At 36.6% G+C, this 13377-nt stretch overlaps 1 protein-coding gene across 6 annotated transcripts in view; it reads left to right on the top strand.

Moving 5' to 3' along the window:
• The first annotated feature begins 387 nt into the window (after positions 1–387).
• The window catches only part of RAB3GAP1 (RAB3 GTPase activating protein catalytic subunit 1), a 111630-nt gene continuing 98640 nt past the window's right edge, over positions 388–13377 (top strand). For 2 of the 6 annotated variants that reach the window (XM_058694879.1, XM_058694869.1), the window contains exons 1-3: positions 389–459; positions 560–615; positions 5185–5260. In XM_058694879.1, the coding sequence (XP_058550862.1) occupies positions 442–459; positions 560–615; positions 5185–5260 (150 nt within the window). In that variant the 5' untranslated portion in view covers positions 389–441. Of the gene's footprint in view, positions 460–557; positions 616–5184; positions 5261–13377 lie in introns of those variants that run through there. The other 4 variants (XR_009251601.1, XM_058694891.1, XM_058694899.1 and 1 more) reach the window with 4 other exon arrangements.

The raw sequence follows: 13377 nt of genomic DNA, 5'->3' as shown, positions 1-13377 counted from the left end.
GGGAGGGACAGAAAGAGAGGGGAAGACAGAATTCCAAGCAGGCTCCAGGCTCTGGGCTGTCAGCACAGAGCCCGACGCAGGGCTCAAAACTCACTAACAGGAAATCATGACCTGAGCTGAAGTTCCTCGCTTCACTGAGCCACCCAAGCGCCCCTGGAGTTTTTAATATAATTTTATCCACAGGAATCTAGGATCTTGTCTTACCTCTTTGCTTGTGTTCTTTTCCTGAATTCATTACTTTACAGGAATATTTCAAATTCAAAGCTTTTTTGTTTGTTTGTTCTAAATCAAATGATTGCAGCCTTTGACGACTTCCAAACAGGACTCACTACCAGGGGGCGGTGCTGCGCCGAGGCCCGGCCCCGCCCTCCTTTCCCCCCTTCCCCAAACGCCCTGCTCTTCTTCCCAGCATACCTAGCGCCCTTTGCGGCGCTCCTCAAGATGGCGGCCGACAGTGAGGTGAGGCGTTTGCTCTCTTTCTATCCCTGCCTGTAAGTTCTCTCTTCCGTGTCAGCGTCCCGGGGCTCAATCTGTTTTTCTTTCCTTCCTTTTCCCGTAGCCCGAGTCCGAGGTATTTGAGATCACGGACTTCACCACTGCCTCGGAATGGGAAAGGTGAGTGAGTCGTATCCTTGGTTATCAGTACCTTGGGCCCCGGAGTCTTCGTGCCACTTCCCCAACATAGACCACACGTGACACTAATTCTACGGTAAAAGTAAGACCCGCGAGCCCCCAGCTCTGCGTCTCCTCCGGTCTCTAGGCAGCTGTAAGTAAGCCTCTTGCGTCTGAACAGCCCGGGCCCGCCCCCATCAGCCAAACACCTGAGATGCGGCTTTCAGAAAAAGTTTTGTTTACTCTGAGAGCACTTTCCTTAGAACGGTTGTTGCCCACCCGCAGAAACAATGTCCGTGGCTACCACGTCCGTTCCTGTTTTCATTTCCGTTTAACACATTTTGTGATCATAAGCAGTGAACTTCGCAGCTGCTTTTTCCTTCTGTGTACGTCCCATATCCATTTCTGGAGGAGGCCTTCATAGTGCTGGTGGTTGTCCATCTGCTACTTTCCCACCATCTCCATCCGGTCTTTTAGAATAACCTTTTAAGACAGGCTGCAGATGGCTTTGGAACCCTTCGGTTCAAGTTGTTGCATTTCAGTGGGTCATGTGCCCAGGCTTCCTATGCTCAGCAAACCTCTCTGAACAGCTGAGAGAAATCGTTGTATCATTGAAATTAGTTGAAACCCAGCTTTGTGGAGGAGTGATAGCTTAGATGGAGAAACTTTCTGGTCGGTATCACAGAGACCCTTCTGGGTGTCCGATCAATATTTAGTTTGTTGGAACATTTTGTAATCTTTCTGGTTGGAGAGGAAATTTGTACATGTCATGTCATTAGATGACATAGTAAAATATAAAAGATCCCTGCTGGTATAATAGTTTGATTTGTGGTGCCCCCCCAAAAAAGAAAAGTCAGATAGATAATCATACTGGCAAGGCTGTATTGGGTAGATATTCTGTGTCCAGAATGTTTAATATTAATGGAAAAGAACAAAATAAAACCTTTGATCTGTGTGGGGTTTTTTTTTTTTTTTTGAGTTTTTTAATGTTTATTTTATTTTTGAGAGAGAGGCAGGGGGAGGGGAAGAGAGAGAGGGAGACACAGAATCCCAAGCAGGTCACAGGTTCAGAGCTGTCTGCACAGAGCTGGACAGAACCTCAAACTCCTGAACCATGAGATCATGACCTGAGCTGAAGTTGGACCCTTAAGCGACTGAACTACCTAGGTTACCCCTGGGATTCTTTTTTTTTTAGGTTTATTTGTTTATTTTGACCGGGGGGGGGGGGGGGTGGGGGGGGGGGAGGGAGGGAGGGAGATACAGAATCTGAAGCAGGACCTAGGCTCTGAGCTGTCAGCACAGAGCCTGATTCCAGGCTTGAACCCAGGAACCACGAGATCATAGCCTGAGCCAAAGTCAGATGCTTAATCAACTGAGCCACCTAGACACTCTGATCCATGTGTAGGCACCCTGATCAGAGCTTGCAGTCCGCTTCGGATTCTGTGTCTCCCGCTCTCTTTGCCCTCACCCGCTCGCACTATGTCTCTCTCTCTCTTTCTCTCTCTCTCTCTCTCTCTCTCTCTCTCTCTCTCTCTCTCAAAGATAAACATTAAAAAAAAAAAGTTAAAAAAAAAACCCACCTAACTTTTTAATCACTTATCCTTTGCAGAAATATTTATTGAGTGCCAGTTTGTCAAATACAGTGCAGGGCATAGGGATGTGATCAATAAAAATAGACAATTCCTGCTCTTAACATACAGTCTAATGAAGGAGACAGACATGAGTCAAATAATGATACACATAAGTCTGTAATTAAAATTGAAATAAGAACTGAGAAGGGAAGGAAACCTGGTTTTACAAGAGCATGTGACAAAGGAACCTAACAGAATGAGGAGTCAGAGGAAAAGACCCTTCAGCTGAGGTCTTGAGAGCTTTCAGGGGTAAAGTTATTCAATTTTTTGGTCAAATCTCCATACTTCAGTAGAACCCAATTTTTCTCTTTTAGCTAGTAACTGATAGAATTCATAAAATAAGTACTTTAGTATGTTCCTTTTACTGTGAAAGCAATATTATCTTAAACAATTTTTATTAAAATAATACTTCATAGTAGAATAAAAAAGAAAAATATAAGAAACCTGTAATTGTACCACCAGGAGATTGTTACTATTAATATTTTGAGAAAATTTCTTCTAATCTGAGTGTTTTGTAAGCATTCTGTGTCAAAGCATATTAATACTTGTTTCTATAGCTTCAATTTTTTCACTTAATGTATGAAATGAACATTTTCTTATATCCTCAAATGGTCTTCAAACTTGTTTTTTATGGATGCATACTATTTCATTCAGTGGATATACCATTAATTTACAACTTTTGTGCACTTAGACAGGTAGCTTCCAGTTTTTTTTCCTTTATAAATACAATGTACATTTTACTTGCAAATTTTTGCTCACATGTGGATACAATAAAAATTTTTATTTCCTTTTTTTGTAAACATGTTAACTTCTTTCTAGAGCATTTTCAAACTGATAATTAACCTTTTGATTGAACTGCCCAGAAGTGAGTCAGTATATTAATACTGCCTTTCATCTTAAAGAGGACTTGATTACAAGGTTCATTTAAATTGTAATAACTCTGGTTTATCATTACTATCATTAGTGTCTTAAAACAAATGTAAATATTAACTGATAATGTCACTGAGGGAAAAAAACCTGATGGCTTTGAATATATTTTGACTAGAATTAACTCTAGTACTCTAGTAATATGACGTAGGGTTATAGGGGAGCAATTTTGCTATTAGATTACATCATACTTAAGTTAGCTTTTTGGAGTAATAAAAGCCTTCTGAAAGTGTCTTTTAACAGTACTATTGAGATTTGACAGTTTTTAATTTACTGATTGAGCATATTACTAGTCAGAATTCATTCTCTTTTTAATAGATCTGGTTCATCAGTAGATTTAAAGATTATATAGTGATTAGTATTAAAATCTGTCATTTATTCCTTAAAGCTGACAAATCTACTTGTTGTTTCTTTCCAGCTGTCCCTTAAAACATGTTTTATTTATTTTTCATTTTAAAGTTTTACTTTTTAAAAATGTATTTATTTTGAGAGAGAGAGAGTATGCAAGTGGGGAACGGGATGAGAGATGGAGAGAGAATCCCAAGTTGGCTCAGTGCTGTCAGCACAGAGCCTGATGCTGAGTTGGATTCCCTGAACAGTGAGATTGTGACATGAATCAAAATCAAGAATCAGACACTTAACAGACTGAGCCACCCTGGTGCCCCAAAACATGTTTTGTTTTATTTTATTTATTTATTTATTTTTTTCCATGGGAGAAATTCTTTATTTAGATGCTTCAGTGACCAAGAGACAGAGCATAAGCAACATGTTTTATTTTAATGAGCAAAGTTCCTAAATGTTTTCTTTTGAGGGGTGAGGTAGGCAAATCAATTCCTAAATATCTTCAAAGGAAAAGTTAATTTAAATAGATTAGTTACTTTGAGGGTAGGGAAAAGATCATTGGTTTCATAGTTATTTTTAGTAGTATCCTTTTAGTTTTTCATTTTTTTTTTTAAATGTATGTTTATTTTGAGAGAGACAGAGAGTGCATGCACCTGAGAGGGGGCGGGGCAGAGAAAGGGGGAGAGAGATAATCCTAAACAGGCTCTGCCAGTGTCAGTGCAGAGCGCAACATGGGGCTCCAACTCCTGAATTGTGAGATTGTGACCTGAGCGGAAATCGAGTCAGGCGCTTAACTGACTGAGCCGCCCAGGCACTCCTGTCAGTTTTTACTTCTGTTCCAAATTTATTATATACATTCTAATATAGAGACTTACTCTTTTTTATTTTTTATTTATTTTTTTATTTTAGAGAGAAAGCATGAGAAGGAGGGAGGGACAGAGGGGGAGAGAGAGAGAATCCCAAGCAGACTTCATGCTTAGTACAGGGCTGGACACAGGGCTCAATCCCCCAACCCTGGGATCATGACCTGAGCTGAAATCAGGAATTGGATGCTCAATCGATTGAGCCACCCAGGTGCCCTGAGATTTATTAATTCTTAATTTAAATTTTATGGAAGCAGATTGCCTTTGTTGGGTAAGCATTGGACTTTAAAATTTGGGATGCCTGGCTGGCTTGGTCAGTAGAGCTTGGGATTCTTGATCTTGGGGTTGTGAGGTTGAGTCCCACACTGGGGGGTAGAGTTTACTTAAATAAATAAATAAAATTTATTAAAAAACCAGAATTTAAAAATTCTTGGATTGCAGAGGATTATTTCCACATTTATTCCATATCCATAAATTAGACTAATAATACTAAACTTATTGAGCCTTCTCTGATAAAAATGTTGAAATTTAAAAAATACTTTTTTGGCATACCTGGTTGCTCAGTTGGTTGGGTGTCTGACTTTTGATTTTGGCTCAGGTCGTGATCTCATGGTTTGTGAGATTGAGCTCCACATTGGGCTCTGTGCTGAGCCCATAAATGGGCCCATTAATACTCATTGTCATTCTGTCTCTCTCTCTCTCTTAAATAAATTAATTTAAAAAATACTTTTTTTAAAGAAATTGTATAACAGTAGTAAAAAAGAAAAAAGCGCTGTTACATATTTAGAAAGTATTTTTCTCATTACTAGGTTTATTTCCAAAATTGAAGAAGTCTTAAATGACTGGAAACTGATTGGAAACTCTTTGGGAAAGCCACTTGAAAAGGTCAGATTTATTTGCTGGTGTCTCTAAATGAGTATTTACTTTGAAATTTCTGTTTTTAAGCCCTTTGCTGCATTTGGTACATTTGAATTAAATGGTTTTTTAAAGTTATATATGAGCTATAAGCATAAAGTGGCATCTGGAAGAACTTGGATTTGAATCTGTGGCAAAAAACAATGTAAGACATTTGTGAGCTCTTTTTAAATAAAATTTTATATGTACAATGTCATTCTTTATGAGTGATTTCTATTTCCTCTAATGTTTACTGCTCTTTTGCTTTCTCCCTTAGAGTATTAGAAAATCTTTTTTAAAGGTTTTTTTTTTTTTTTTTTTGGCTAGTCAGAGAAACATTGCAATTACCAATTACCAGCTTCTTGGGTAGAGTATTTTGCTTAACTAATGAGGAAAAATCTTGGTCTTAACTGACTTGCTGTTGTTAGCAGCTATTTCACTCAATTTTTGTATTTTACAGTACCATTAATAGTATTTGCTCTCTCCCTCCCCCTTTTTAACCCTGTGGATGTTTTGAGGATATTTAAGAATGAAGAAGTTATTCAAAATTGAGGTAGAACTTTAAGATGTTGCTGGATGTTAAGATATTCTTACTGAGATAAACCTTGCCCCAAATATTTACTGAAGAATGTATTCTGAGGACAAACCTAGATTTTCTCTTTTTCACTAACAGGAACTAACAATTTGATTCTGGGCTTATGTAGATGCTTTGTTTTGTTAGATAAATTTTTTTTGAAGTAAAAATGATTATTTTTATTATAAGTCTATTATTAACTGCAATTTATCCCTCTGTAAGGAACTCTTAATTCTCAATATTCATGAGTATTTTTAAGCCTTATGGTGATGTTAACAGAATTTGAGACTATCAGAGCATCAGCATTTTCTTCTTTTTTCATATAAATAAGAGCAGAAAAAGTAACACTGCATATAGAAATTACACATCATTAAAAAAAATTACATAGCATTGAAAGATATGCTGAATATAAATACATTAAAATATTTTTAGGATTACATTTTTTGAATAAAGGGAAAATGAAGTTTTCAAACAGATTATCCTATTCCACTTGAAACAAATATATAACAACAATTGTTATAGATGACAAAATTAAGGGCAAAACAAGGTAGATATAACTGGAGTGGGCAATGATTTGCACCACCAAAAAGAGAGCTAAATTGAGTATTTGTGAGCTCTGATGTTATATTCCTTAATTCTTTGATCTGCACCTATTTACTGAGTATCTCCTGTGTGCCAGATCTGAAGAAATAATGAACAAGGCAAGATCCATGTTGCCATTGAACATAAATTCTGATGAGGGAGAGAAGTAATAAATAAGTAAAGAAATAAGATTAAAATTTTAGATGCTGAATTCAGTTTTGGGATAGAAACTGGGTAATATATTCAAAGTGGGTAGCATACTGCCAGGCATGCAGTGGGGGTTAAAGGAATGTTAACTCTCTTCAACCCTTTTCTCCCTATAGATAGTAGTAAATAAATGAGATAGAGAAGACATGAATAGATTGCAAGGTGAGCTATTAACTATGATGAATAAGATTAAAGAAAATGTAAAGGACGGGTTGTTCAGTATATAAAAGAAAGTTTAAACTGTGCTTGAAGAGATTTTAATTCACGGGTGGGATAGTGATTATTAATTGTCTTCCTCCACTGATGGGTAATTAAGATACTTTTTAAAAAAAAAACTTGAATTATGAAAAATTTCAAACACTTGTAAAGTAGACAAAAATAGTATGATTAACCTCCATGTGCCCATCACTCAACAATGTTCTGCCATTTTCTTCTTTCAGTCGTATCTCTATCAACTCCTACTCCCCACTAGATTTTTTAACTTGTTTTAAAAATAAAAATCGACATATTGCACAAAACTGCTTAATTTTGACAAACGTTTACTTCCTTGTAACAACACTGCTCACTCAAGATACTGAACGTTGCTGTCACACCAGAAAGGTCCCTAGTGACCCTTTCCAGTTAATTCCCATGCTTCTCACTCATGTCCCCCAGGCATCTGCTGTTCTCTTTTTTCTTTTAAATTGTAGACTACTTTTGCCTCTGTCTTGAATTTTGTATATATATGGCATCGTATGGTATATATTTGTTGTGCCTAACCTTTTTACATATTTTTGACATTATTCTAGAATATTGCGTGAATCACCATTTTTTCTTTTTATTGCTGAGTAATACTCTGTTGTATGAATATACTACAGTTTGTTTCACTTGTTGACAGACATACTGGCTATTATGAATAAAGCAGAACATTCTTGCATGAGGCCTTTGGAAATGTATGTTTTTATTTCTCTTGGGTAAATACCCAGGAGTGAAATTACTGGGTCATAATATAGGTATATGCTTGACTTTAAAAGAAACTGCTGAAGCTTTTTGTACCATTTTATCCCCCTACCAGCAATACATAACATCAGTTTGGGTAACTGCATTCTCACTAGTTGCTTGTTTTCCACTCTTAAAAATTTTAGTTGTTCTAGTGGGTATGTAGTTTGTAGAATTAATTTTTATTTCTTATTCTGGTTTTCATTTGTATTTCTTTGATGAGTATTAGTATTGACTATCTTTCATGTGCTTATTAGTCATTTGTCTTTATGAAATGTCTGTTCAAAATTTTGTCCATGTTTATTTTTATTTTTGAGAGAGAGAGAGAGAGACACATCGTGATTGGGGCAGGGGCAGAGAGAGCTGGAGACATAGAATCCAAAGCAGGCTCCAGGCTCTGAGCTGTCAGCACAGAGCCTGATGTGTGGCTCAAACTCAAGTATTGTGAGATCATGACCCGAGCCAAAGTCAGATGCTTAACTGACTGAGCCACCCAGGCACCCCGTCCATGTTTTAAATTCATATGAGTTTTTATTGAGTTGCAGGAGTCTTTTAGTTCTTTTATGTATTCTGCTTGTTAAGTGTTTTCTCAGATAGTTTTGCTAGGTCATGAAGATACTTTTTTAATGTTTCCTTCTACAGGCTTTATCATTTTAGACTTTAGGCCTATGATCCATCTTGAACTAATATTTGTATATGGTTTGAAGTGAGGAATCATGGTTCAGTGTTTACGTATGGATATCCTCTTCTAGAACTCTCTGTTGAAAACACTTTTCTCCATTAAATTGCTTTGTTACCTTTGTTAGACTGTTGACATAGGGAGTCATCTTCTGCAATCTGTATTCTGTTTCATTAATCTATTTGACTGTCCTGATGTCAGTACCACATTGTCTTGAATACTGTAGTTTAGGGTTTCCCCAACCTTGGCATTATTAAAATTTTGGGCCAGATTGTTACGAGGCTGACTCATGTAGTACAGGATATTTAGTAGTATCCCTGGCCTCTAACTACTAGATGTCTAGCACTCTCCCAAGGATGGCAACTAAAAATGCATCTAGACATTGCCACATGTTCCCACGAAAGGCAACATTGCCCTCAGTTGAGAACTACTGAATAGCTTTGCAGTAAGTCCTGAAGTTAATGTAAATTCTTTAGCTTTTATTGTTTTCCCAATATTGTTTTCTCTGTTCTAGGTCTGTTATGTTTCCATTATGAATTTTAGAGTAAGCTTGACAGTTTCTGTAAAAGGGAATCTGATTATGCTGGAACTGATTGGATTTGTGTTTAATTTCTAGACTACTTTGGGGAGCAGTGGCATTTTGACAATCTTGAACATGGCCCATCTTTCCATTTATTTAAGTCTTTAATTTTTCTCAGCACTGTTTTAAGGTTTTTGGTGGAGGTCTTATGTATCTTTTTTTATTTTTAATGTTTATTTTTGAGGGGTGGGGAGGGGCAGAGAGAGAGGATCCCAAGCAGGTTCTGTGCTGTCAGCACAGAGCCCGAGGCAGGGCTTGATCCCATGAACCATGAGATCATGACTTGAGCTGAAATCAAGAGTTGGACACTCAATGGACTGAGCCACCCAGGCGCCCTGCATATCTTTTTAAAAATACATTATTAAGTATTTTATGTTGTATGTAGTTGTAAATGGAATTGTTTTTTAGTTTCATTTTTCATTTGTTTGTTGCTAGGACGTAGACATACAAAACATTTTGTGTGTTGACTTAAAATTTTTTTTATTTGGGTATAGCCAACACATAATGTTATGTTAGTTTTAGGTGTAAAACATAGTGATTTGATAGCTTTTTACATTATGATGCTCACAAGTGTAGCTATCATTTGTCACCATATAGCACTATTACAGTATCATCAACTATTTTCCTTATGCTGTGCTTTTTTTTTCCCATGACTTATTCATTCCATAACTGGAAGCCGGTGTCTCTCACTCCTCTTCACCCATTTTGCCCAGCCCCCAACCCACCTCCCCTCTGGCAACCATTCAGTTTGTTCTCTATGTTTATAGGTTGTGTGTTGACTTTGTATCTTGAGACCTGGCTAAAGATTCATAATCTTATTGTTAATTCTTTTGCATTTTCTACATTCATAATCACCTTGCCTGCAATTAGGGATATTTTTCTTTTTTTACAGGTTTTGTACCTTTTTGTTTTTTTTATTTTAAATTTTATTTTGTTAATGTAGAATGCAATATTGGTGTGTGTGTTTTTTTTTTTTTTTGCATCACTAAGCATTTAATTTTTTTAATTTTTTTAATTTTATTTTTTTAATTTACATCCAAATTAGTATATAGTGCAACAATGATTTCAGGAGTAGATTCCTTATTGTCCCTTAACCATTTAGCCTATCCTCTGTCCCTCAACCCCTCCAGTAACACTCTGTTCTCCATATTTAAGAGTCTCTTATGTTTTGTCACCCTCCCTGTTTTTATATTATTTTTGCTTCCCTTCCCTTCCCTTGTGTTCATCTGTTCTGTGTCTTAATGTCGTCATATAAGTGAAATCATATGATATTTGTCTTTCTCTGACTGACTAATTTCGCTTAGCATAATACCCTCTAGTTCCATCCACATAGTTGGGAATGTCAAAATTTCATTCTTTTTGATTGTCGAGTAATACTCCATTATATATATATATATATATATATATATATATATATATATATATATATATATACCACATCATCTTTATCCATTCATCCATCGATGGACATTTGGGCTCTTTCCATACTTAGGCTGTTGTTGATAATGCTGCTCTATAAACATTGGGGTGCATGTGCCCCTTGGAAACAGCATACCTGTATCCCTTGGATAAATACCTAGTAGTGCAATTGCTGGGTCATAGGGTAGTTCTATTTTTAATTTTTTGAGGAACCTCCATACTGTTTTCCAGAGTGGCTGCACCAGTTTGCATTCCCACCAGCAGTGCGAAAGAGATCCTCTTTCTCCGCATCCTTGCCAACATCTGTTGTTGCCTGAGTTGTTAATGTAAGCCATTCTGACAGGTGTGAGGTGGTATCTCATTATGGTTTTGATTTGTATTTCCCTGATGATGAGTGATGTTGAACATTTTTTTCGTGTGTCGGTTGGCCATCTGGATATCTTCTTTGGAGAAGTGTCTATTCATGTCTTTTGCCCATTATTTGTTTTTTGGGTGTTGAGTTTGATAACCTCTTTATAGATTTTGGATTCTGACCCTTTATCTGATATGTCATTTGCAAATATCTTCTCCCATTCTGTCAGTTGCCTTTTAGTTTTGCTGATTGTTTCCTTTGCTGTGCAGAAGCTTTTTATTTTGATGAGGTCCCAGTAGTTCAGTTTTGCTTTTGTTTCCCTTGCCTCCGGAGATGTGCTGAGTAAGAAGTTGCTGCGGCCAAGATCAAAGAGGTTTTTGCCTGCTTTCTCCTCGAGGATTTTGATGGCTTCCTGTCTTACATTTAGGTCTTTTATCTATTTGAGTTTATTTTTGTGTATGGTGTAAGAAAGTAGTCCAGGTTCATTTTTCAGTAGTCAGGTTTCATTTTATGCATGTCGCTGTCCAGTTTTCCCAGCACCACTTGCTGAAGAGACTCTTTATTCCATTAGATATTCTTTCCTGCTTTGTCAAAGATTAGTTAGCCATATGTTTGTGGGTCCATTTCTGGGTTCTCTGTTCTGTTCCATTGATCTGAGTGTCTGTTTTTGTGCTATGTACCTTTTAGTTTTTATTGTTATTGCACCAGCCAGATCTTTTTTTTTTTTTTTTTTTTTTAATTTATTTACTAAAATAGCCAGTAATCTCTGTCAGTTATGCAGTTATGCACAGTATCATTAGGGCAATCTTTTTTATTTGTTTTTTTAAGTAAACTCTGTGCCCAGTTTGGGCCTTGAATTCATGACCCCGAGATCAAGAGTCACATGTTTCTATTGACTGAGCCAGCCAGGTGCCCCTAATGAGGAATTTTAGTAACATGTTGAATAGAGCTGTTGGAGTGGACATTCTTGCCTTCTTCCCATTGTAGAGGGGAAGTGTTCAGTGCTTCAGCATTAAGAACATCATAGGTTCTCCATAGGCGTCCTTTATAAGTTTGAGGAAATTCTTAGTTTGCTGAAAGGTTTTTTTTTTAATCACGAATGAGTGTTTAATATATTGAAATCTTATTTTGTATTGAAATAATCATGTGGTTTTTCCTTTTTGTTTTCTGAATGTGGTAAATTGTGTTAATTGTTTTTTATTATGGTAAAATATATATAGGATTTATCATTAGGTGTAAAACTCAGTGGCATTAAGTACTTTGACATTGTTGAAGTTTTCATCACCAACAATCTGTGAACTTCATTCTCCTTAAACAGTAACTTCCTCTCGCCTCTAAGCCCCTGATAATCACTATTCTGTTTCTGTTTCTATGAATTGAGTACTGTAGGTATTGCATATAAGCAGGATCATACAGTATTTGTCCTTTTCTGTCTGGCTTGTTTCACTTAGTATAATGTCTTCAAGGTTTATCCATGTTGTATAATGTGTCACAGTTTTCTTTTTAAGACTGAATCATATTCCATCGTATGTATATACCACATTTTGTTAATCTACTCATTCATCTGTTGATGGACACTGGGTTGTTTCTACTTTTTGGTTATTATGAATACTGTTATGAATAATGTATCCATGTGTTGGGTATTATGAATTAAATAATAATACTGCTGTGAATGTGGCTGTACAAATATCTTTTCAAGTCTCTGCTTTCAGTTCTTTTGGGTAGGTACCCAGAGGTGGAATTGAATGATCATATGATAATTCTTTTTTAAATTCTTTTTTTTTTTTTTAATTTTTTTTTTTTTTTTAATGTTTTTAATTTATTTTTGGGACAGAGAGAGACAGAGCATGAACGGGGGAGGGGCAGAGAGAGAGGGAGACACAGAATCGGAAACAGGCTCCAGGCTCCGAGCCATCAGCCCAGAGCCTGACGCGGGGCTCGAACTCACGGACCGCGAGATCGTGACCTGGCTGAAGTCGGACGCTTAACCGACTGCACCACCCAGGCGCCCCTTTTAAATTCTTTGAAGAATTGCCATACTCTTGGTTCTACAAATTCTGTTTTATTTGAAGATATTTTTATTTTACATTGTTTCTGAAGGATAGTTTTGCTGAAGAATTCTGGTTTGTCATTTATTTATTTATTTTTCATTCATTCATTCATTCATTCATTCATTCACTTCAGTTCTTTAAACATGTAGTTCTGGGGTGCCTGGGTGGCTCAGTTGGTTGAGCACCTGACTTCGGCTCAGGTCATGATCTCCTGATTTCACGAGTTCAAGCCCTGTGTTGGACTCTGTGCCGACAGCTCAAGAGTCTGGAGCCTTCTTCAGATTCTGTCTCCCTCTCGCTCTGCCCCTCTCCTGTTTGTGCTGTATCTATCTCTCCCTTAAAAAGAAATAAAAGATTAAAAAAATTTTTTTTAGAAGATGTAGTTCTATTTTCTTGTCTCAATAGTTCTGGTTAGAAGTTCGGTGTCATTCATATTTATTATATTTTGGCATTTTTCTCACTGACTGGTTTCAAGCTTTTTTCTTTAGTTTTCCAGTTTAGGCCATTTAATTATTATGTGCTTAGGTGTATTTTCTTTGCATTTTTCTTGCTTAGGTTTGTTAATATTGGATATGTAACTTTTTTTTTCACCAAACTAGGGAAGTTTTAGCCATTATTTCTTCAAATACTTTTCTGCCGCATTCTCTACTCTTTTTCAGTGACTTAAGTTATGCTTATATTTGAAC

This window comes from Neofelis nebulosa, chromosome 2 (assembly GCF_028018385.1).
Source record: "Neofelis nebulosa isolate mNeoNeb1 chromosome 2, mNeoNeb1.pri, whole genome shotgun sequence".
NCBI lineage: Eukaryota > Metazoa > Chordata > Mammalia > Carnivora > Felidae > Neofelis > Neofelis nebulosa.
This window is presented reverse-complemented; position numbering and strand designations above follow the sequence as displayed.